General features: G+C 47.9%; 1 protein-coding gene across 1 annotated transcript; it reads left to right on the top strand.

Moving 5' to 3' along the window:
• The first annotated feature begins 1,609 nt into the window (after window positions 1-1,609).
• Window positions 1,610-24,749, top strand: LOC144163962 (neprilysin-1-like). The gene is made up of 5 exons (XM_077694602.1): window positions 1,610-1,662; window positions 3,033-3,174; window positions 14,417-14,761; window positions 20,627-21,328; window positions 23,429-24,749. Exons 1-5 carry the CDS (start codon window positions 1,610-1,612, stop codon window positions 24,479-24,481), a joined length of 2,295 nt encoding a protein of 764 aa, XP_077550728.1. The 3' UTR covers window positions 24,482-24,749.
• The last annotated feature ends 571 nt before the right edge of the window (window positions 24,750-25,320 follow it).

Genomic DNA, 25,320 nt, shown 5'->3' on the forward strand with positions numbered 1-25,320 from the left:
TTTCGATCATTTTCTGCTGAGTTGCGATCGTCCCCTGCAATTGGTTGACGAGCGCTTTCAGCTCGGCAACTTCTGTGTTCTTCTTTCCCTCTCTCTGGAAGGAGGGATGTCGCGCCGTCTGGTGACCTTTAGCGTCGGCTGACGCAGTGCGCAGACGTTGCTTATTTGCAGCCACGGCTGCCCATGACTTTCCTGAGAGAGGAGGTCTTCTGGTGCCGCTGTGCTCTCTCTCTTTGCTCCGGCCAGGGCTCTTGCTCTTATCGCGGCCTTGACCGGGTTGTCCTTGTTGTTGCTTTCCCAGCGGTGGAAAGTTTCCGCTCGAGAAGGTGACCTTGCCTTTGCTGGCAGCCATCTTGCTCTCCTCCATCTTGCGTTCGTGTTCCCGCTTCCTCTCAATGTAAGGAGTCTTGTACTTGTTTGGGCAATTGCCCGTGCCCGAAGCGTGCGGCCCGCCACAAAGCTTGCACTTGGGCTGGCAGTGTGCTTCATGATCTTGGGGGGGGGGGGGGTTGACGATCCCGCAGGCGAAGCAGATAGTCACGTTCGGGCGCGGGCAGACATCTCTGCCGTGGCCTACTTGACCGCAAGTGCGGCAGACTTCACGGTGCTGTTTGTATAACTTGCAGCGCGACATGTAGCCTGCGAAGTTCACAAATTGGGGGACGCGCTGGCCCTCGAAGAGAACAACGACCGTTCTCGTTTCTCCAATTCGTTTGATTGCAATTGCCGTGGGGTTTGCCTCATTTATGACACACTCTTCTAATTCCGCTTGGGAATAGGATTGCGAGATGTTATAAATTAGGCCTTTCGTTGTGTTCTCCGGTGCCGCTCTGTAGGCGTAAATTTCATACTGTCTGCCTTGCAAGAAAATGGCTCTGACGTTGGCGTAGGCCACTGCTCGCTCTTGGCTGGGGGTACTGATTACCAAGATGTTCTGTCCGACGTTCGGGTATGTGGTATCCGTCTTAATGCATTGTAGTCTACCTTGGCGGCGGCCGCCATAGCCCGGTTGAACGCAAGGGGCTCGATGTTCTTGATGACCATGCCGCCTCTAGGCCTAACCACGATTTTCTCATGTTCGGCGGGCATGCGCGGCATCCTTGCTGATCTTGCGACGGTCTTATTGACTTTCTCGGCGAATTGCACTCTCGAAAGATGGGAACGCTTACCGGTTTGCGCGGCTCGCTGTGAATTAGCCGGCGTCGATGCTGTTGTTGAGGAAGGCGGGCTTTGTTCCTTGGGACGGCTTCGTCGCGTGGCGACCGTCCACCCGGCGCAGGGACCCGACGTCGACTCGTCGCACGAAGTCCCGCGCACCCGAACCACAGTGCGGCCTGCGCCACAACTCACAAATTCGCGGTTGACGTCCGATGACAGTTCCATGTCACTCGGTGCATTCGGCGAAGACGACGAGTCGCCCTCCGCCATCGTGGAGCCCGGCATGGCGGCCGAAGTCGTCGCTAGGCCTCACGGCCTCGATAGGGTTAGCTGGCGGCCGACCGCTTCAAAACTTTAAACTGGCGTAAAATGCCGAAAAATGGTCGGAATTTTAAAATTCCTTCACCGGACGGTGCCGGAGACTTAACTGAATAAGTACTCACAAATTTAGATGCCTGGGCGAAATTCTTCCGCACCAAAAGAAAGCATTTTCACGGAGCCGAGGTGAGACGCGTCCGCACTCGTTCGGTCAAGGTCACGTGCCCAACAGTTACGGAAAGTGTCGGGCGTCATGTCGCTCCGTGCGAGGCGCTATGTCTAAGTCGCAACTCTTTCTCCGTGGTCGCGGCCAATCCACATCTCAATCGTCGCTCCGAGACCATGCATTTCGGCGGCCATTCTAGGCGCGCAGAGTTCGATATATCGGATGTGAACTTCGTTATAAGGAATATGCTTTTTATGTATTTCCGTAACAATTATTTTTGTTCGATATATAGCATAATTCGCTCTATCCGGGTTCGTTATGGCCGGGTTTGAATGTAACCGGCAATGCGTCTGCTTCATAGCTTTACCAAGCAAAACCAAGGCTGAACCAGGCTATGCCAAGCTTTTGCAATGCATATGCAATGCCAGCTGAGCTACGCCGCAGACATTTTTTTAAAGGAATTCAGATTGGGCTTGTGGCGGATTGGCTCTGTGGCGAGTAATTCTCAGCAAGGTCAAGCAAAAGATAAAGTCTTCATCAACAACCTTGATATTCTATCCTCTTCAAATGTGGGCCCAGCTTTGAATGTTAATGAAGCGCATTAGGCACGAAGCAGAGCGTGTGCATTCTGATCATTACTTCGCCACGAAATCACTTCGGAACACGGCTTATGATCGTTCCAAAATAGAAGTTTATATACCCGGTTACAACTCAAGAACGGCACCACCTCATGTAGTGTATCACTCCGCCAAAGCGCCGGACCCGTGACGTCAGTGCGCGCGCGTTTTGAAAAGGGTTTGCTATGAATGCGTGATATCGTCTGCCCTGGCTCACGCAGTTTGTTTGTCGTCACTGGAGTCGTTTATAAGCATATTAAGTCCAAAAAATCACGGGAAGGGCTCACGCCATGTTCAAAATATTCCCAGTAACGCCATACTTGCGCCGTGCGGAGAAACATCCGGCTACGGTGATAAGGCACAGCGGCAACTTCCGGTGCCGTTCTTAAGTTGTCACCGAGTATAGTATAGCTTACAACCGGTTTCGAGAACGGTGTCCGTTATACCTGCGCATGCGCGCAAAGAGTTTTTCCGCCTGTGCGCACGTGCACTATAGCGCCGATCGCCTACAGGGTACAGTACCGGAATCGCTTCTCCGCTCTGCTATAACTCTAATGTTTCTTCATTTTCTCTATTGGCGCGTAGGGGAACTCTGAAATAACTGCAGAACGAAATTTAGAGTGCGTATGTAGAAGGAAACATGATTGCATTCGTCAGACGGCCTTCCGCGACACAGTGCACACTATCCAATTAAATTGTTTTGTCAGGGTTATGCATTCTGTATGAACAACCTAATCACCACCTACCTAGTGATCCTTCCCGCTTCTGCGCAGGTCTTCAGAGGGAGCTACAACCAGCGCCGAGACAGTTCCGCAGGTGCAGCTGCGGAAAGTGTCGATCGACTACACGCAGTTGCGGCTCTTGCACACGGAACGATATTCTGGACAAATTAGTGTGGCTCCGACCGATCAGCCGGTAAGAACAATATCGTGGAATGGCTCATACCTACAACTAATATAGAAGGACCACGAAAGTTTTTCACTTTCCTTAAGCGTGGCCCATTCGTGTGTCGCTAAACGTATGGTTCTGTTTGAAACGTTAGGGCGCAACCACATGTCGCGTTCTGTTGGGGTCGGCTGCACCGCAGCGACGCCCAGGGAGAAGTCCAGTAGTCGCATGAGACCGGCGAAGTCGTGCTAGCCTCCGCGTCGTCGCTAGACCTGTTGGTTAAACAGCACCGTGTTCTTGAAGGAATCAAGCAGAGTCTTTAGATGTCTCATTGAACGAGAAAACCGAGCGTCGTCGGCGTAAACGGAACTGTCACGAGGGCTAACGCCGATAGCAGTGATAACAAGTGGGGGAAGAGTATATGTCGGCGGGATCCCAAACGCAAGTGGCAAAACTAGTAAGTAGTTTGAAACCAGATATGCGCCCAAGAAGAAACCAGAAACAAAAGTTTTGACTTACTTCTTCTCCACTCATTGCGGCATTAATCAATGAGTACGAAGGCTGCGCAGCCCTAGTGAATGAAAAACTAATACAGGATAAGCTGTAGCTGACGAGGAAGAGAACCTTGAAAGAAAACGTGAATAATATTAGGTCCAACCAAGTAAGTTACTGACAAACGCAGGAATGTTAGTGTCGAAAACAAAGGCGCCAATTCAATAGCGAGATTTTAAAGGTTAGTTACAAAGTTGCCAGTTTATTAGCGTTCATTCCCACAACGAACCAAGCAATAATGTACAAAATGCACAAAATGAGCTAGCGAGTTTCGAGGGCAACATTAGGCTTGCTGTTTACGGTAGAAGGTATGCACTAACAAATGAAACTCGTAACGTGACGAACAACATGAATGTAGAAATAAATTATCCGAAAACTTCCGAACGCATTTGTGAGCGAGCAGCGTTATGCCAGTAAACAGTTTATAAATGACTCCTTTGTTTGTCGACGCACTAATTGCTACTTAAGGTCAACTTTGAGAAAAGAGTTGGGAGAACGGAGACATAGGAAGTGGTTGTGTAGGTCGGTATACTATTTGAGACGATGGCGTAGCTATTGCACTGAATAGGATTGCAGGAATATTGTGCGAATTCCGCAAACTTTGAAGTGCGCTAATGCCCTGAAAAAAGGCCAAAATCGTTCCAATTCTGTAGAAAGCCGGCAAAATCAAGGGCGTAGAATAAGAGGTGGGGCCCACTGGCCCTGTGGGGAGTGTTCGCTGTTCTCGGATAGCCTCACCTTCGTTTAGTGCTCGATAGATTAAACAAACCTAATTAGACGTAAAAAGTAAAGTAGTCGGTTCCCTCAGCTCAGTTCCGCGTTTGTGCGTCCTGCCTTCTTTTTCCGGTGTATCAGGTGAAGCTTATTGTCGACGCTCTCGAACTGGCCAGTACTCCTTCCCATTGATCAATCGAGGGATTAGAAAGGGAGGAAAGCGTGGGGATAGGCTAGCACTCCATCACTGTGTGATACATCGGGCAGGGCACGTTGCAGAATCGGTACTGCGAGTAGCGTTGCATTGGCCAGAAGATTTGTAGCTCGGGCTGGCAGGGGTACGTGCCACTTTCGAGTAGATGTCATGAGCGCTCCTCTGTCTTGCTGAGAGAGGGATGGCCCACGGATCGTAAGCCGGGTTAGCTCACCCACCGGGTAACCCATGCGTAGCCCATTAGTAGCTAACGGGACCAGTCTTTTATTTTGACGTAGTTTACCTTGGAGATCGTCCGTGGATTCAAGAGGGCGACCAGGGATGTTCATGCCAATCATTCAAAGCATGAGGGCACTACCGTTATCCGTCGCGGTCAGCTGATTGAGCAAATGGCCTCCAATGAGACCGTGCACAGTACTGTGTACCCCAGTCTTGGGGTAACAGTATGCAAATGTGTAGCGCTTGTTAATAGGCCTTCCGCATTAGAGCATCGTGTTTGCTTTTGTCATCGTATTTAGTCAAGTTTAGTATTCACGTCGGTGATCCTCGCGACGACACATGCCCCTTCTGTCGCCAAGAAAAAGGCACCCTGCGACACGTGATTGCAGAGTGTACGTCACTCAAAGCCCCCATCCCACAAATCCCATACCCAAACAACACCCCCCTACTTCCTTCCCCCAAAGAGCGATGGGAGATTCTACGGTCCAGCCCCGCCGCAACGACCCACGCGGCCCAAGTGGCCCGGGGCCTGGAGGTGCTGGCCGTTTATGGGCTCTGTGAATAAGGGACCACCCCGTCGGAGGCCGCCTTAACGGTGACTTCAAGGCTCAAATAAAGTTGTATCTATCTATCTATCGCGACGACGAACCCATGGACGGGGCGAATCGCATGCGCCTCATTCATGCCTGTTTTCTTTGATGATTGATTGATTGTAGGGTTTAACACGCCGACGCGACACAGGCGATGAGGCGCGCCGTAGTGGAGGGCTCCGGATTAATTTCTACCACCTGGGGATCTTTAACGTGCTCCGAAATCTCGCACACACGGGCATTTTTGCTTTTCGACTCCATCAGAAAAGCAGCCGCCGCGGCCGGGAATCGAACCCGCGACCTCGTGCTCAGCAGCACAACGCGTTAGCCACTGAGCAACCGTGGCGGGTATGCCTCTTTCCTTAGTTGTCATACGGAGGAATATATGAGCAATATGGCCAGCCGTACGTTCCTGCTTCTGTATCATCGCGGTGTTGTCCCCGTATACTTGGAAAATTATGCGTAGAATTTTGATTTGCGAAGACGGGATGATGACGGCATGTCGAGCATGATCTCCAATGAAGGTACATCGGTTAACCTGGCGCACTCAATGAGCGCAAGGCGAAGTATAGTTTTCTATATGCCACAGAGGACTACGAGGCTTTTAGCATACTCGTTCACGTTTTCAGCCGCCGCTTTGGGATGGTTCCGTATCTTACCGACACAGTACATACCGGCCTACACTTTTATATTGCTGGCTTAAAGGGCATGTTGTAAATCCGGAATTGGCTCCGATTGTTTAGGCAGGCCAATGAAGGCAATCATAAATAGTAGGTTAGGCCGGAACGCTGCATATGGCATGCATGCTGCGTCCGCTGGTGCGAATTGTTTCTGTTTGAGTGCCTCCAATCTTGAGTGCAGCTTGGCGTCCGGTGACGTAGTGCCTGACGTGGATGCACTTGCGAGTTTAGCACCCGAGCTTGTTGGGATTACTGAGGTTGGCCTTGTGACTGATGTTGTCAAAGGCCCCTTTTAAATATAGAGATAGGATGACCTCAGTCGTGTGTCTCTTGATCAGATCGTGGATGTCACCCTAAATTAGCGGCTTACTAAGCCACTGAAAAGACAACATAGGTTGACTCAACGGGCCAGGGAGCGAGGTATGATAGGAGTAATGAACAGGAACAGGAAACGAGCGTGTTAGTTCAGGGAAAGAACTCGAGAAGTTATTAGAGTTCAACTGACAAAAAAAAATTGCACTTGGGCTGCAAGCGTAGTGCCACGAAATGACAGCCAGTGGACCACCAGGGTAAGAGGGTAACTACCGACAGGCGGGTGTAGAAGCAGGGAATGCCGTTAATTCGATTGAAGAAAGAAATAAGAAAATTCAGAGGCAGAGAATGGGCTCCGGCAGCGCGACCAGGTGTGCTCTGAGGTCAATGGAAAAGGTCGCCATCCGGCAGTTGACCTACGTATGCTGGTGCTGCTGCGGATGATGATGATGATTATAAGGATGTTGACGACGATGTGTTGCATCGCCGCATTTTTTATGCAGGATCTGTCGGAATCCGAACATTGTCGGTGGGAACTGCTTTGTGTTTTCGAGAAAGTGTTGCTGGTGGTTGTGAACGACGTGTACGGGCAGCTTGCCGATACACAAAGTTAGATTCATTGACCCCGTGCTCCCGATGGCGGGTACTTTGGTTTAGGTATTCGCTTCAGCGGAACTCTCACTGAGTGTTATGGTTCCTTTCGCCTAGCACCTATTGCAGTAGTGGATAACGGATCTGATAGTGGATTCATCGAAGTAGGCCAATGTTTCGTGTTCTGGTCCTGACGAAGATTGTGTATTCTGGTGGGTCTTCTTAGGCGCAGCTGTCGCGTCAGCTGTGCCAATGGGTGAATCCAAATGTGGGTTGGGCTGTCCCATGTAATGAGGTGCCCTGCAAGCAGTTTGCCTGAGCAGGTCTTTGTGATGCAGTTTACCATGCATATACGCTCGGAATACCTTGAAGTTTTGTGTCAATTTTCTGGAAAAATCTCTTTTGAATTCACCAGGACCAATCAGATGTTTCAGCAGTTTTCAAGCTTTCGATGCGGTGAGTGCATCGCGGAGTCAGTCGTACAGCTGGAGACAGTTCTGACCGCAGAGCTCCACAGCCTATGTTGCGGCTTGCTAAAAGAGGTTGAATGGGGTTTTATTAGGCTTTCTGTTGCGGCGCTACTTCTATTTTTTACGGGACGACAATTGGAATCCGATTTTAAGTGCAGAGCACTTTAGGCGCTGGCCTTGTCGTCCAAGCTCGCTTGCTGGAACCAACCATATCGCCACGACGTCACGGTGTAACCTGTCACGGTCCCTTCTCCGCGGCGTAATCCAGAGGCTTCGAAAGCCAACCGGCTATGCCAGGATATACGTAGCGTGAGCTAAGGTTCACCTGGTTATTCTTAGCTTTTCTGGTTGTCTAGGATTAGCTGATTATCGTTCTTTCTGCTGCGTATCATCCAATCCAAATCCAATCCAATCTAAAACCAATCCAATCCAAGCCAATTCCGTCCAATCCAATCCTCGCGCTTGCGCAGCATGGCTCTCAAGGAGGTACTCGAAACTGGTCAACCTCGGCCAGTGCCGCCAATAGGTGACGGGTAAAAAGAGCAAAGGCTCATGGGTACGTCGTCTGCTACCGCCACTTCCGGTTCGAGATCTATCCTGCCCTCCCGTACGTCTGCGTGCGTGTTGTTTATCTGTCACAGGGTGCTTACCTGTCAGATAAACTCCTAGTAGGGTGAATTGTTGTTATTTATGAAATTCCCGATGCATGAGCGTTTTTTCCCCGGTGGAAACAGATAAACAACAAGCACACACGCGCGTGAAAGCCGACGGCGTACGGGAGGCCAGGAGAGCTCCCGAACCGGAAGTGGCGGCTCTCCGCCGGAGAAAACAATGCACCCATGAGCCTTTGCGCTTTTTACCCGTCACCTATTGAATGAAATCCAATCCCAGTAACGCCTTTTGTGCGCGGCGTACCCCAGAGGCTTCACAAGCCAAGCGGTTTATATAATCATAAAAGTTCGACCCGGAATGACGCCATATCAACTTGCCCAGTTCACCACTGTATAAATTTCAAAAAGTTGGACAGAAATAATGAAACAAAAGAACGGCAACCTATCGCCCCAAATTAAGCCCAACCGAAAAGACTTACAACACCGCCGCCTTAGGAAATAAAAATAGCGGAACAACGCTTCCCGTAGTCGGAGTCGACACGGGGCCCTCGCGTTATGAAACCGGCGTATATTCGACTGCGCCCTCAAGTCTTTCTTTTTCTTTCGTGGAATTCAATTGAAATAGACAAAAACATATATGAAAGATGAATTTATAAATCTTGTCACAAACTCGTGAAACGCTGGCGCTTGTCATACATCTTCTCGTTATTCAGCGCAAAGAAAACTATAGGTACATTTGAGAAAAAACATACGTAATTAACCGGCAGCGCCCGCGTTTACTTTAGTTACGGACGCCCGTTGGGTTGGTTTTTTACAATAGTAAACGCAAAATTGCGCCCACCTCCCAGCGAGGGGAACCCTGTGTAGATGCGACGCATCGTGGGGTTCACTCGGTGTTTCCGTTGGATTGATTCTGAAATCTCGTGAAACGTGTCGGGAACGCGTATGAATATTATGTTTTATGATTATTATTATGTTTTATTGGCCAATCTTGGTCAATCTCTCTAAGTGGTATGCTTGGGGCTTCGCTGTCGCAACGACCTTTACTCCATCATTGTTGCTGTAAGTGGGAGCTTCTTTTCTTTTATTGCAAATGTTAATCATTGCCCCATTGTATCAGTAGAATCTTTACGTAGTTTGAATGAGTCAAGGATATAAGGCGCGTTCGTAGCATTCGATTCTGTATCGGTTTTGTGGCGCAGTGGGAAGAGCACCGTGTACCTCGCGTTCCGCCCACAGGGTCGTGGGATTGAAACTGGGCGCCGCTATTTTTTTTATACTGTAGGGGGAGGGGTTTGGACGGACAACGCCGTATGGAGGGACAAGACGAGTGAATGAGATGCAGTCGCATCTAAAATGTGGCAGTGCAACACCAGCACGTGCGGAGAGAAAAGCACAAACAGAACACCCGCTGGCACTGTTTCAAGCAGGGGGCGCGGGAGCAGTGCGAAGGAGGAAAATTTGATTTGCATGGGGGGATAGCAGTAAGCGCAAAATGGCGGTACAACCCATTATGACGAATCACTGCTCTGCACTTCCGACAGCTTTAGCATTGAGTGGAACGGCTTTATTTTTTATTTTTTATAATGGTATATGTTTGATTTTTTAGTGTTTCAAAATTTTGTTCGACCCATAATCTGCATTTACGCAAAATATCGCTTACAAGTGGATCTTCTACAAATCTGCCTTAGTGTGGAAATACAGCACGTTAAATGGTTCAAAATTCCGCGATTTTTTATTTTTTTATTTTTTCAAAATATCCTTCGACCAGTTCTTTTCCAGTATTACGACGATTACGAGGGGAACTTTCGCGAAGTCTTCATTATTGAAGAAATGCAGGGCGCACAGGTTTTGTCCTTTTACGTAATTTTATTTATTTTATTTTAGTTTTTTTTTTAATTTTTGGTGGCTTACTATCTCCAGTTACGCTATTACAACGATTACAGGTGAAACTTTTGCGATATCTGCATTTTTGTGCAAATGCCTGCTACCACGTTTCGCCCTTTTCCGTAATTTTGTATAGTCCAATTTATATTTATGCTGTGTTTTGACCGCCAAGTTATTTCCATCTACGTTATTATAACGATTACAGGTGGAGCTTTCACGAAATCTGCATTATTGTTGAAATGCAGGGGGTGGCACATTTCGCCCGTTGCCGTAATTTTTATGCATTTGCCATTTTTTTTTATTTTTGAAAATTTTGGACGCCCAGTTATCTACATTCCTAGTATTACAACTATTACAGGTTGAACTTCTGCGGAACCCTCGTTATTGTGGAAATGAAGGCGTTACAATTTGCGCCCTTTTCTCTATATTTCCTTTTTTTGCTATTTTTTATTCTCCCGAAATATTTAGCTCCCAGTTATCTTCATTTGGCCTATTATTATGAATACAGACTATCTCCATTTACGCTATTAAAACGATTAGAGTTGGAACTTTCGTGAAATCGGTATTTTTCTGGAAATGCAGGGCATCACACATTTCGCGCTCTTCCGTATTTATATTTCTTATGTTCTGAATTTTCAAAATTTGTCAACCAGTTAAATTCAATTACTCTATTTTAACGATTACAGATGGAACTTTGGCGAATCCTGCAATATTGTATATAGGCAGGTCGTCGAACGTTGCGATATTTCCCGTATTCTTTATATCGTTATTTTTTTTTTAAAGTCCGGGCACCCAATCATCTCCATTTACGCTATTATACCCGCCGCGGTGGCTCAGTGGCTAAGGCGTTGCGCTGCTGAGCACGAGGTCGCGGGTTCGATTCCCGGCCGCGGCGGCCGCTTTTCTGATGGAGGCGAAAAGCAAACACGCCCGTGTGTGCGAGATTTCGGCGCACGTTAAAGATCCCCAGGTGGTCGAAATAAATCCGGAGCCCTCATCGCCTGCGTTGCGTCGGCGCGTTAAACCCTACAATCAATCAATCATCAATAATTTACGCAATTATAACGATTACAGCCTGAACTTCCGCGATATCTTCATTTTTGTGTAACACTAGGGCCTTACATGGTGCTGGCTGTGGAGGTTCACGGCAAAGAATGCTACACATTAATAACCCGGTGTCCCGGCACCGGCTCGGAAGTTGCCTCTGTTACACTATTCCAGTAATACCTATGTCCACAGGGTGGGTATTGGGCACCGCTTTATGTAGAAGAATACACTCTTAGCCAAAAGGGAGCAACAGGGGAGTGCCATGGCTCATTTAGTCCCCTACGGGAGTAAATGCGAGGACAGGAATGGTTACTCCGCCAACCATTCGTCGTGTTAAGGACGAACGGTTGCTCAGTCCTGTTAACCACTCAGAGATCAGCTAGGAGCGGCAAAAAAAAAAAAAAAATCCCCCGGCGGGGAATCGAACCACTTCCCCCCAACACTAACCCGACGTGCTATCGACTAGACCAGGAGACTTTTTTGTAACCGTTTTTCATAACACACTTCAAGTCAAGGGTAGATTAGAAACCGTCTGCCATGCATTGGCTGACGGAAAAACTTAAAATAAACATCAAAAGTACACAGTTCTTCCAAAACTGGCAGCCATTCGTGGTCAGGGTCTTGTAGCTTGTGGATCTCGCACAGCATGGTTATACTTTGTGCAAAGTACTTGCTCACAGTGAGCGCTTCAGGATCAGCATGGCGTACGGCCATCCTCGACCTCCAAATGGCATGCAGGCCTAGGGCCATGATAAGATCGTACGGCACACTGCTATCACTTTGTACAGACAGAAACCGTATACCATCTGGTGAAACGGGCAAATCTTCCTTTAAAGCCCTTTGCAAGACATCCCAGAAAAAAATGGCGTCCCAGCACTCCGTGAAAACATGCTAAACTGTTTCTGGCTTTCCACATAATGTGCAATTTGATGACAAGGGAAGAAACAAACCTTTTTCTTCCATCCAAGTTTTAACAGGGAGGGTGTTGGTGTGTAACTTAAAGAAAAATGTTTTCACGGACGCTGGGACAGCCATTTTCTTTACCCTAGATAAAACATCCCGACCCAGAACAGAGCTGTATAATGATCGATACAGGGTACCGGGAATAGCATTTCTTTCACATTCTTGGTGAGAGTTCTCCTCGATACGGTTGTGAGGTACTCGAGGGAAAACCGCACAGACTAGACAACGAGACCAGATGAAGGTGCGGGCAGAAAATGGGTAGACGAGTGCAAAATGTTTGGTACTCTGAACTTGCTTTCGTTGCGTTTATTCCTGGTGCCGGAATTCCTAGCGATGCAAGTGCTAGCAATTTACACGCTGCTAACTCTAGACTTTATTGCTGACCATCGACTGCGAATAGACGCTCACAAGCATAGCTTTTCCTCGTAAAAGAAACCCGACTGCCCTCTTCGCGGCAGGAGCCTGATGAGTGTTCTAACGACGCAGCCGCTTCAGCAAAAACTAACAAATTCTTGATGTTCGCAACTAACCCCAAATTCATTTGGTATCAATGTATGGGTTCGTTTTTGTCTGCGCGAGAGAAATTGTAGAAGTACAGGGCTCATGTTCCTGTGTAGACGAAACAAATTAACGCGCTGCTGACTTCAACGAGCGTTGGTAGATGGGACTGGAAAATCCAGCCGGTTCTTATGGCTGTTGATACATTGTCATAATTTTGTACGCAAAGCATTTATGTCCCGCTAATCAAAGCTAACAGCAAAGCGCTTACCTGTAGTGTGCGCTTACGATTTGCCGTCGTTGTCGCCGTTGTTGACGTTTGTCGGTCGGTACAAACATGTGCATTCAGTACCCTTAGTGACTAAGGTTAGCGATTTTTTACAAACGCCGGCCTCACTGTGTCGTGTGTGGGGAATCTTTTATTTGCCTATATTATCGCTCGTGAGATCTAGGCAACCGAGGTGCGTGACCCTCCGTATTAACGTAAACATGTGGCGTTAGTCTATCGCACATCGCCGCTTCGTGCCACGAGCCCCCTTATCTCTTAGAAAGGCGCTTATTTGTCATTTTAAAACCAATGTTTGTTCCGAGGACGCTATATAAAATATCCTGTGTTGGCAGCTACATTTGTTTGCGAGTATATGAAACTGAACAGACGAATATGGCAGATCGCGAGCATAGCAGCGATGCCATTACGGAGAGAGTACTGCTCTGCCTATCGTCCTCCCGTTGCACTCTAGATCGGCGGGGACGAAAATTTACTCCGCAAATTATGCGCACGGCATGCACGCTCCAACAGTTACTCCTCTCAACAAGAAATTGTCGTTCGCGGGGACTAACAGCTGCAGTTACTCCTTTTTGAGTCCTTTTTGGCTAAGAGTCTACACGCTGCTCCGGCGCATTGTTGCCTTTGCTGCCGTCCACTAAATCACCTGGCAATGAATGAATAAATGGAGCCCCATCCTTGAGGAGCAGAAGGGTCAGGTTGATGATGATTACAGTGTTTAACGCGCCGACGCAACGCTAGCGATGAGGCGCGCCGTAGTGGAGGGCTCCGGATTAATTTTGACCACCTGGGGATCTTTAACGTGCGCCGAAATCTCGTACACACGGGCGTTTTTGATTTTCGCCTCCATCAGAAAAGCGGCCGCCGCGGCCGGGAATCGAACCCGCGACCTCGTGCTCAGCAGCGCAACGCCTTAGCCACTGAGCCACCGCGGCGGGGTAGAAGGGTCAGGTTATCCTCAGAAATAGTAACACGGAGAAGCCTGCCCTTGTAAGAGCGATATCCCGTTGCAAATAGCTACAAGTGAAACACTTCCAGTGCGATGCAAAAACGTTAATTCACCGTGTTCATATGCCGGACCCCACGTCTAGATCTACCTAGAAAAGAGCGAAGCCTTCTTGACGAAAAATACCGCACAATTGACCTAAGACCAGGTCTGAAAAGAAAAATCAGCAGTCTTGGAAAAACAAATGCCCACAGCTGGCAATCAAACCTTTGGGACTTGTTCCGAAACACACGATTCTACAGAATTAGCTTCTGAGTCAGAACAATGAAGCGCATTTCGCAGTTGCATAAAACAGTTTCAAGCAAAGCAGTAGATGGCGCTTTGTCCGCACAGGAAGTGCCCGACTTTTACTCACCAAGAAACGGTATCTCGCCTGGAGTACAGTGCACGGGGGGCCGTCAATCGTGCAGCAGAAACTGCGGATGTGCTTGCCTTTCTCGCGGCGCATGCATGACTCAATGCCACCCTTTGAATAGCCTTACCCAGTGTTTGTGTGAACTCCACCGAACGTAGGATTCTTTTGCTTTCTTCGAATCTCTTGTGGGATTGCTGTTCTCTCTTGACCATCTTGGCCGTTCAGCCGAGTTGTCGTGACGGAGTTTCGAACCTGTAATTTTCCCGCGCCGCAGGTGTCCGGGAGGGAGGTCCTTCGCCAACTCACGACGCAGAATCCGCTGGTGATCCCTGTGGGGCTCGGCGTGGCAGTCAGCATTATTGCCTCCCTTCTCCTCCTTGCTTACCTGGCGCTCTCTGGCCGCAGCTCCAACCGAGAGGTGTGCCGATCCCACAGCTGCCACGAGTACGCACGACTCCTGGCTGACACGCTGGACGAGTCAGTGAATCCGTGCTACAGCTTCACGCAGTTCGTGTGCAACGGCTGGCACCAGCGCAATCAGCTGGGCCTCCCCGAGCTCGTCGTAACAGATGCGATGGAGACGATGATGCGACTCATGGACGCGACGTCCCTGCCTAAGGTACCTCCCGCTTGGTCTTCTGCGTTTTTTGTGCCGTGGCAAATTCAAGCTAAAAAACTTAAAGCTACGGTCATCCTTCCCTTTTTCTTATTACATTTATACCTACCTGCGAACAGACTCGGTAAAAAATAATAAAAAACACCCTATTCCGACATTGTCATATCATTTGATAAAGCTGCTGTAGAAAAGAAGTCACTCGTGAAAATAAAGATAAAAGTGTCCTGTCCTCCTGTTCTTATTCTCACCTATTCTTTCAATTCGATGCTTCTGTAACTCCCTAAACACCCCTCTGGCACACTTTTTTCCCTTTCCCATTTTTCCCCCCTACCGTCTCTTCCATTCCTTCCCGGTCACGTGCTACAGCCGTTGCTAGACCAATGGGTAGCAACAAATGCTATCGACTTATAGGTCACCCGTGTTAGCGTGAGCTGTGGGTGATTCAATGATCGTGCACATGGCAAGGACCAGGGTAAAGAGAATTTGAATGAAAGAATACAAGATACATTCGGTTAGAGGAAGACGAAACTGAAATGTTACACGATATTTTTTCTGCTTGTTTGTTTCTGCTAAGGAAACTTTTTGCTGCCTTCTTCGGTCACGTGTTTCATTATACGCGCGAGTTCTCTGCTGCACCACAGTTCTGAATGCATAAATATGTAACCACTCCTGCCTTGGCTCCCTACGTAGGCTGGCAGTATATGATAAATAAATAAATGCAGGATGAACACTGCATCTGGGTGAGAAATCTGATAAGGAAGACAGGCATTCAAGAAGACAAAGAAACAAAGCAGACAAGAAATGAATTTTGCGGAAAGCTCGCGTGTCAAGACAAAAGCTAGGAATCCGAGCCTTGCTACAAAACGCCGCCATTTATAGGCAGGCGAATCAAGCCGGTGAAACACGTAATGGCACATGGCGGAACCACACGAAAGCTATAAAAACAGACGCAGCAAATAGCTTTCCCAGCTTGGTACGATTACACATTCGTCTGCATAATCAAAACGGAGAACAACAAAAAGTGACGCACGTACCACGTCTGCAAGCCATATAGCGAAATGGTGCGTATGCCAAAGTCTGGGGGGGGGGGGGGGGGGGGGTGTCGTCGTCGTCGCCTTCGTCGTCATCGTCTTCGCTATGGAGGACCCATGGCGCGCCGGTCGTTACCGGGCCTTCGTCCGTAGAGCCACAGACCGTTTTGTAGCCCATCTGACGTTTTTGTCGGTTGAGCTAGGGAATTCTGAGGCGTGGTCGCTAAAACGGGGAAGCATGGGTGTATCGCAGGGAGGTGACGTAAGCGGATTTTACTCGGTTTGCGGCGACGACGCCATGGTGGCCGTTAACGTCGAGGGCGATAGTCTTGAGTTTCCGCCCGCCGTACGAGGAAAGTGCATTGACTTGCTCTTTCTGCTCTCTCTCTCTCCTGGGATCTGCTGCCTGTGTGGAGAGAAGCTAGGTCGACCCGCAGCCCTACTGTTTCCCTAGCATCGCAGCGCTAGTTCAAGCTGCACCAATTTTTCTTCATCTAGATTCCAAGTTAAAGGGCGAGTTATCTGATGTGCGTGCAGCAATACTGTAAGGCTGTTGACCCTTTTGTCGTACCGCAACAGGGCCTTGCGACTGAAGTACGCCAGCGCGCAAGGGTCATTCGTAAGCGGTGAGCTTTTCCACGCTCGCGTGTCTCCAGTGACAGCCATATAGTTATTTTGGGAAACATAGGGTCTATCTACGACGGCTCCCTACGTGGGGAATTTCAAAGGGGTTGCTCGTGGGTCGTCTTCCTGGACACCTGCGGGCGTTTGCAATGCGCTTCAATATATGCAGTGTTGATGTTTGCAAGCGGAAATGACACTTGTTGCCGCGATAGCGCCCGAGCCCTTCGTGGACTGCGAAAATCATGCTCCTGCGGCATGTCCTCTTAAAGCGAAGCTTTTAAGGCTCATTCATAGCGGCATTCGTCCGAGTAAAACGCAAATAGGTAAAACCCACTTAGATGTCACAAAATGGAGATTTTGATAACGAAACGCGCGTCAAGCGTCTAAAGAATGAAAGCTTTCCTGGGTCAGAAACGCCCCTTGGTCCCTCGTGTTATGAAGCCCATGTCATTTCTGTACACGCCATTACAGCAGTGGAAGGAGTTTCGGTATTCTACTTTGACTTTGACTCAGGTTGAAATGGAGGAAGCTTCTTTCACCTCAGATAGGGGGTTTCATTTTATTTATTTATTTATTTATTTATTTATTTATTTATTTATTTATTTATTTATTTATTTATTTATTTATTTATTTGTTTGGTTATTTATTGTACCTTCAGGGAATAAAGCATTATAGAGGGGAGGGAGTTTAGGAGACAAGTAAAATACAAGCATGTGCATGAAAAGCAAAGCAAATTTAGCAAAACAGCATATAACCACAATGCTTACAAAATATTGAAAGTAACAAGAAAGAATCAAACCAGCATGCACCACGCCAAATTACCATTACAGCCTAATGCATGCTAAAAACACTGTTAAAAAATCGGCATAAAATTTGTCGGATACACAAATGAACAGTAACACGAACAGCAGCAAACAAATAATTAAGAAAAAAAAAACTTAGAAAACAATGAAAAAAAAAACACGCGTTGAAAAATCTACACATAAAGCTTTCGAGTGCCCACAGAAAGCGTTCATTGTTAAAGGTAACTAATGACGCACGCAGGTTGATCAAATCACGGCACGTTTGTTGTAAAAAAGAATGCGGGCACGTTAGGGTGTTCTGGCGCGGAATATCAACCTTGTAATGATGGTCGAGGCATTCACATATAAAGAAGGGAGGTTTTATCCAACGCGATTTAAGTACCGGGTTGTGGTGATACACGTTATGCAGCACACAAAGGCGAGTCAGTTTCCTGTGAGTGGCAAGAGTAGGGAAGTCAAGGCTGGATTTTATAGTGGTAACACTGGATGTGCGGTGATAGTTTCAAAGAATGAACCTTGTGGGGCGGTTTTGCACAGCTTCAATTTTATTAGATAGTGTAACGTAGGTAGGGTCCCAAAGTGATGAAGCGTATTCAAGCCTAGGACGAACGTAGGTTATAAGAAGTTGCTTTTAGATGCAGAGCATCTGATTCACTCGCCTTGTCCCTCCGGCATCGTCGTCGTCGTCGTCGTCGGCGTTGTCCGCCCCTCCCCCATTCTCCTCGCCGCGCCAGCTGCGCTCTCCGCCGCTCACCCCCTCTCCTCTCCGATAGCGAACACTCACTCGCGAGGGGCATTGGATTCGATTGGATTGGCTTGGATTGTATTGTATTGTAATGGATTGGATTGGCTTGGATTGGCTTGGATGGGATTGGCTTGGCTTGGCTTGGATTCGGTTGGATTGGATTTGGATTGTATTGGATTAAAGTGGATTGTGTTGGATTGTGTTGCGTCATAGCCGCGGCACGTTGCGTCATAGCCGCGGCAGACGCGCTGGGGCCGGCGCATGTGCAGTACTCTCTCTTCCGAGGTTTCCTCTCCTTCGGGCGCGCTGCGCATATAACCGGTGTGCCGTTCTCCGGCGAAGCAACATCCACGCTTAGCTCGAACATCTAGAGTCCACGCCGCTTTACAAGTACGCCAACGTCGTCATCGACTGGGACCGGCTTACGCAGTCCCCTCAACGTTATGCGCGCTATAAAACGCGGTCCCTTCGCCGCTCCGCCTATGCGTCGCATCTACACAGGGGTTCCCGCGAGGGGAGGTGGGAGTTTTTTTAAAGGGGCACTGACACAAAATTTTGAAGGCGAGATAACTTCGGAGATAGATTGGTGGGAACACATATACATCATCTGCAAAATATCAGCGGTGAATACAGCCTAGAACATATTTAAAATCAATTTTGAAGTGTGCGAAACGCAACCGAGCGGCCAGCAGAGGACCACGCGCAAGTGTAAATAAACAACATCCAAACACGTCACGAGTTTTTTTACGAGTCGTTTTACGGTAAAGCACACAGCAGTCGGGAAAAAGGCTAACTGAAGAAGAAATGTCAGAAGGTCAATAATGTATATTATAAAGAGTAAAGGCCCGAGCACAGAAGCGTGAACTACGTCTGAATATATAGCTACGTCAAGAGAGTCAGTTTCATTACCGGATACAAACTGCGTGCGGTTAGCAAGAAATACTCGAATAAACTGTAGAACTACTGGATCGATTTTCAAATGGAATAATTGATGTAATAACAGCTGGTGATTTATTTATCGAATGCTTTGGCGAAATCTAAGAATATAGAGTCAGTCACAAAACCTGAATCAAGATGGACATGCAGATTGCTATTAAACGTGATTAGTTGTGTTTCACGGGAGAACATTTTGTGGAAACCGTGGTAGGAGTGATGAAAGAACTTGTTGAATTCTAAAAACTTAACAAGATTGGAATAAACTATGTGGTAAAGAATTTTTGAAGCAACCGAGTAAGGGAGATTTGATGATAATTAGAGGGGTTATGTGGGTCACTTGTTTTGTGGAGGGGTACCAACCGGCCTGTTTTTCAATCTTTGTGTGAGTAACTGTAGTGGAAACATTGATTTTAAAGGAAATGTAATATAATCGACCTATACCCTTTAGTATGTGTCGATTTTCTCCTTTGACTTGTGCGTTTTGGTCACGTGAAAAACATACGTACGCGGTTCGGTGGCCTTTGGCCCCGCCATTGATTTATTGAATTATCTAAAGTGAACAACCAAATCTGAAGTGCGTAACACCATTTCCACAAAGTAATAAACACGTACTAATGCTGGATAGCCTTGATTTCGCAGTATCTTTAACATCTCAGCAGCGAGCCTCCGTGCAATCTGCATGCAAACGTTTTGTATCTAGGTTCTACCCGCGAAATGGTCGATCCTTATAGGTACTGTGGAAAAGTTCCGATGAATGCTTCCACTATTTCCTTAACATCTGGAAGCTTGCGAAAGCTATAGTTATCGCCAGCACTGAGAAGCTTGGCGCGATGTGGTGGTCCCAGCATCTGCGCCTTCAGTTTCTGATTTGCTTTTGTGGCTATTTTTTAGAAGCGGTTAGTGACAGCGTTTATTGCAGCTACTGGATGAAAACAGGCCAATAGCCGCTACGCTGCTGTAATGACGCAGTTGAATAGCTCGAATAACGCCACCATCAGTAAAGAGAGGGTATTTTCTTGAGCAGGTTTTTAAGTGATCTTATGGGCATAGAGGCGGATGTTTTGGCTGAGGTACTTTGGGACCACTTATTCTAAGGTGTGTAAGTGTTTCTTGACTACGTTAAGAAAGGAATTAGGATTTAGAAAGGGCTGAAAAAGTGTTGCGGCGTCCCTTTACAATATTCAATGGCTTAACTGGGACTAGGCGGCCACGAAGGCAGCAAAATGTCCTTGATTTAGTGAATAAAATGTCCTTCATATAGTGAATAATAAACATATACTGCTTCGCAGTAAAGAGTCGGTGGAGAGATGCCGCATCTATAGTTGTTGGTAAAGTTGTTCGAGGGAGAAGCGCCAGGGGCGGTTCTGAAATCTTCATATGCATGAGCACCGCCACGTTGTGGTCACACATCGGCTTATCATGCTTTATTAGGAGAATTATACAATCTATTCACTATACGTGAAAGTCAACACGTCTGTGTAGCTAAGATACGACGCAAGGTCATGGTTCTGCCTTGGTGAAAGGTTATTGGAACGTAAATGTTTAAGCTGGAACGTAATCTTAGTATCGGAAGTGAATTGTTCGGTGAATAACACGTTGCCGATTAAGTGGTTACTACAGGAGAAATTTTATTTTCTTTGCTCGCAAATACCACATGGACGTGTTCTAAGGCACGTTATTGTTACTTGTTTATTAATACGTTGTTTCGCTTCGACATGTTATTCCGAAGGCCGGCCAAGACAGCGCTCAGCGTGGGTTGGCCCTCTACCGCAGCTGCCACGCCGTGCTCCAAGGAAAACTCAACGAACTGCCTGGCGTCAGGGAGGCTCTCAGGGAAGCCGGGATAACGTGGCCGCTTCGCCCGACCGAGGTGGACGTACCACACGTGATTCTTGCCACCTCGCTGAAGTTGGGCTGGGACGTCATGTTCCGAGTCGTGCCGCTGTGGCGGCAGTCCCCTGAAAAGAGCTCCCGGACGGTGCTTTTGAATACCGGGAGGACCATCATCGAGATCCTGAACAAGACTTCTTTTTCTGCGAATTCGCAGCATCGTAGAAGCTATTTCGACGTCCTTCGCGAGCACCTACTGCCATCGCCTCTCGACAGCGGAGGAAACTACACTGACGAGGTGTCCTTCGAGGAAGTTGTCTATGTTGAGAACATATCGGTTCCCCGGCTCAGGAAGGCTTACTACACTTTCGAGGTAAAAGTCCCAGCCCAAATCAAGAACATATTGGACATTCCCGAACTGGGACTCTCCCGTTCCACGTGGGAAGAGGCGCTGAGGACGTTCGGCCTCAACGACACCATGCCACCTTCAGCCCTTCAACTCCGCACCGTAAACATTGAGTACGTCAACACCTTCCTACGGCTTTGGCAAGAACTAGGAAACGCCAAGATGCACCTTTTTATTTCCTGGAGCACCGCGCAGGTAAAGGGTTTCTTTGGTTTCGTGATCTTGAAATGTTGGTCACCTTTTGGGATCAATTCAACCGAACATTATCCCTGGTTGCATTGTTAGGTTTGTCAAGAAGCGCTGCGTTTGTAACACGCGCAACGTCACTGTTTATTTGCTGATGGGTTATTGTTTTTCCACAATGATCCGATACAATGTAGTTGACTGGAGGAATCAATCTCACGACAAGTTTACCATAACGGCACAAGAGACTGGCTGCACTGAAATGGTGGCGTGTTTTTATACTTTTATTTCCTTGCGAGGCCTGAATATAGCTGCTGCTTTTTTGCTTTTAAAGGGCTTAATGGCGGCATTGTAAAGGTTACTTAGGCTGGTTGGTTACACTCACGCAGAGATATAGCCATGATGCAGGAACCGGGACAAAACGACAGACATCAGCCGTGATCATTGCAGTTGTCACTTCTATCTTATATACGTCCTGGGGAGGAAACCCTGCTCTACTGGATTTGTATGAGAATATGAAAAAGTGCTACTCCACCATACGTCGCAGTCGCATACGAGTGAATGCACATTCGGAAACTTTTCTAGAACGCAAACATCTCTTTGCCTAATAACATTTCTCATTGCGTGGATTATTTCGAACTTGTCGCTTTTTCATTCGTTCATTGAAAATGCTGTACTTTAATCTATGTATTTGTTAAAACTTAATCAGGGCAGTGAAGTGTGAAGGCACGTGTACCAGCTCCAAAGATAACTTGGGCCTCGTTGTTTTTCAAGCTCCTAAGATGGTGTTTCGGCATTTGTGTGCCCTTGAGATTCGTACTCGCGAGAATTGCACGGAACAGGCGCCATCACAGCAGTCGCTTAGCTAAAATGTGGCAGGGAAGGCATCCGAACAGAAGGAAACATGGTGACAGGCAGTTTATTTACCCAGTACTTTAAGTCGACCCCGCAGGCTACACAGCGCTCTAGGATGTGGTATGAATACAAAAAGTATGCCCTTGAGGACATGGCTGCGCAGGGCGTGCGTCGGAAATAACGCCCAATAGAAAAGCGCAGCCTTTGTTTCAAACTGAGGTATAAAACATGTTGCCCTGCCTGTGGCGTGAGAGGTGGTTGAGGTTTGTCCAAGGCTGCAATTTTGAACCTAAGGGGTACGTAGGTTTGGAATGATTGGGCGGATGGCGTGGCTGTAGGCAATATGAAGTGTTCATCGATCGTAGGTGAATCTGCTGCACGATTCAGAATTCTGATTCCTCAGGAATATGTTTAGAGTTCACCTCTATTGTATAACAACTGCAGGATGGGGTAGCCCTGTACCGGGTGACACCTAACAGCATTCCTGTATAAACCTTAATAAGAAACACGAGAAGACTTGTAATTTCGTCTTAGGCGGAACTGAGATTTCTGTGACGGAACTCGACGCACAGAAAAGCAGACTAGTTTACAGGGTAACTCCCTCGAGCACATATATTATCCTTCGATCATTTGTATTACTGTGGCGGGGCTAAACACATGCATTTTATTTAGGACGCACCATTGATACGTTTGAAAACATACACATTTTTAGATAAATTTCGCTCAATTCACATGCTTTACACGTAATGTCACATCGTGATAAATTTATCTAGCATACTTTTGATGTGACGAACCTTCTCCTTTTTCGCGGTTGATTAATTAGCGCATTCTGGAGTCAGTAAACAGAAGTAATACACTATTCGGCCTTAAGGGAAAGATACAATCAAAATTGCTTGAAATTGCTAGAGAATTTTAGAACCAAGCTTTAGTACTGTAGGCCCCTCAATAAACCTGTTCAGGCAAAACCGGTATTATGTCTTCAGCGGTACTTTTCAGGGGGCTATTGCCTCCAAAGCAATTACCGCCTTCATTACTCACTCTCCCTCCGTAATGAGCTGAGGCTAATAGTTGCCCTTTGGGCACTGTAAATAGGTGCGAGCGCACGTAAACATGGCCAACGTTTTGGGGGGAGGCGCATTGAAATAGCGATGATTTAAGCAAGGAAGACCTAATCTATTCAAAAGTGTCCGTAACTGTGGTATTGTAATCAATTAGGCAGCTTCTTTCCAGTGTGACAAAACATTGTCCTCTTTACAGGTAGGGGCCCTATTTGCAAACGACCAGCTAATCGCAAACTTCTACGGTGGCGACCAGAAGACAGTGAACACCTTGCACGGGGCCTTCTGCTTCAGTCGTGCCCTCGCCGTCTCCGGCCGCCACCTCTTCACGCAGTACAACCAGCGTCACCGCACTGCGTCAGCGCTTGAAGATGCCCGCCGCGTCTCCGGCTCCGTGCGGAGATCGTTCCAAAAGCGCCTGCTGCGGTGGAGTGGTTACCAGGACAACGTCACCGTCATCACTGACTGGAGTTCTCTCGACGCACCGTTCGGCCTCCTGCACGCCATCAACCGACCGGTGAACGGGAACGCCGTACGAGAGGACAATGCGTGGAGCGGCGGCGGAAGCGGAGAGTTCGATAAGATGTTCCCAGACTTGGACGAAAATGCGCTTCTTTCCAACCTGCGCAACACCACTTCGGCCGTAGCAGTAGCGAGCGGAGAATACAACACACAAAGCGACGTGGAAATTACCGCAGTTGCTGCATCCCTATCAACGCTTCAGTTCGGCGCGACTTTCTACGGCCTGCCCGACTTCCAGCTCTTGCCGTACGTCCTCGCATTCCCGCTCTACGACTTCGAACAAGTGCCTGGGGTGAACTTCGGGGGCTTCGGAGCGGAAGTCGCCAAGGCCTTGTCTGTGCTTACGCTAAAGGCATATCGTAGGTCCGGACCCTTGAAATCCAATGGAATAGTTAGGAACTGCTTTCGGTCCAGTCCGCTGGCCGGAGACACGAACGTCTCTCCTGCCCTGGTCGAGGCTCTGGCCATGGGCGCGCTGGTTGATGCCTATGACGGAAGCGCACGCAGTGACAAACGCTGCAAACTGCGGTTGCGAGATTTCAAGGACTACACCGGTACTCAGATGCTGTTTATAGCGATGTGCCTGCTGAAGTGCCGCGGTAGTGACGCCGGCGGTACTCCGGACTCGGCCTGCGATCTGCCTTTCTCCCAAGTCCCGGAGTTTGCAAAACATTTTCACTGCTCGCCCGGTACGCGGATGAATCCCACAGATAAATGCGAGTTGATTTGAAGTACGTTTAGACATTGCAGTCAGTGCCTTAGAACGCATTAGTTTTGGATTAACCTTGAGTAGACAGATCGTAGCTGGATTGCGGTACTTCAGTGGTTGAGAGTTGTATTTACTACAATGCGTCTTCACTGGCGAACTGATGACGGAAACTAGAACTTTCAGATTTTATTCCTTGTTATTCCCACGTTGAGCCCGAAATGTGGTGCTTTTCCCGTGTTATCTTAATTAGCTGTGCCTGCATGAAAAGTTATATGTTTTGATATTTTATTGTAAATCTGGTGCCTCATTCAAATATAGTGAACAACTTTTAGAGAACATTTCAAAGACTTCCTGTGGTGAATGGTTAGCGCTTCTGCTTGTTGCTGGTCTAACTTCCATAAATATTAAAATCCCTTCTGATATTTCCGAATGACAATCCGTGGAAGAACATTTCATACAGGCTATCGGGGCAAACTTCGGCGCTAACAATGAGTCACGAGAATTGATGCGTGCCTACTGAGCGTTTGAGTAAGGGACATACAACATCCGAGTTTTAGAAGCTTGCCGAATAGGTTCAAGCCAGCCCTTCCTGCGCACGCCCACCGCCCTGCAGAGTTTTGCTTGAAACACTTCATAGACTTTTCAGCCACGGCTAAAAGAGAGACGCTTTTCGGTGTCAGTAGCGTAGTGGTAGAAACGTTGTTTTGTAGCTAACGGACTTTTCGAACCGCGGAATACTTTTCTTTTAAGCGAAACTTTCTCTGCTTCCGGATAAGCGTCCGCGCTTTCCAGCGGCGCTCCACGCTGGTAAACGCGTGAGCCGGGGCCTAAATGCGGGGCTCCTGGAGCGGGAATTCGCG

This window comes from Haemaphysalis longicornis, unplaced genomic scaffold (assembly GCF_048455015.1).
Source record: "Haemaphysalis longicornis isolate Haplotype H1 unplaced genomic scaffold, Haemaphysalis longicornis Haplotype H1 scaffold_13, whole genome shotgun sequence".
NCBI classification, from domain to species: Eukaryota; Metazoa; Arthropoda; class Arachnida; order Ixodida; family Ixodidae; genus Haemaphysalis; species Haemaphysalis longicornis.

What these genes read in the sequence shown, in the direction of transcription:
- LOC144163962 (XM_077694602.1), top strand. Translation starts at nt 1,610, where the DNA reads ATGCCTGGGCGAAATTCTTCCGCACCAAAAGAAAGCATTTTCACGGAG. An exon ending in TGGCTCCGACCGATCAGCCG is followed by an intron (nt 3,175 to 14,416) that starts GTAAGAACAATA and finishes CCCGCGCCGCAG; the next exon opens with GTGTCCGGGAGGGAGGTCCT. An exon ending in ACGCGACGTCCCTGCCTAAG is followed by an intron (nt 14,762 to 20,626) that starts GTACCTCCCGCT and finishes GTTATTCCGAAG; the next exon opens with GCCGGCCAAGACAGCGCTCA.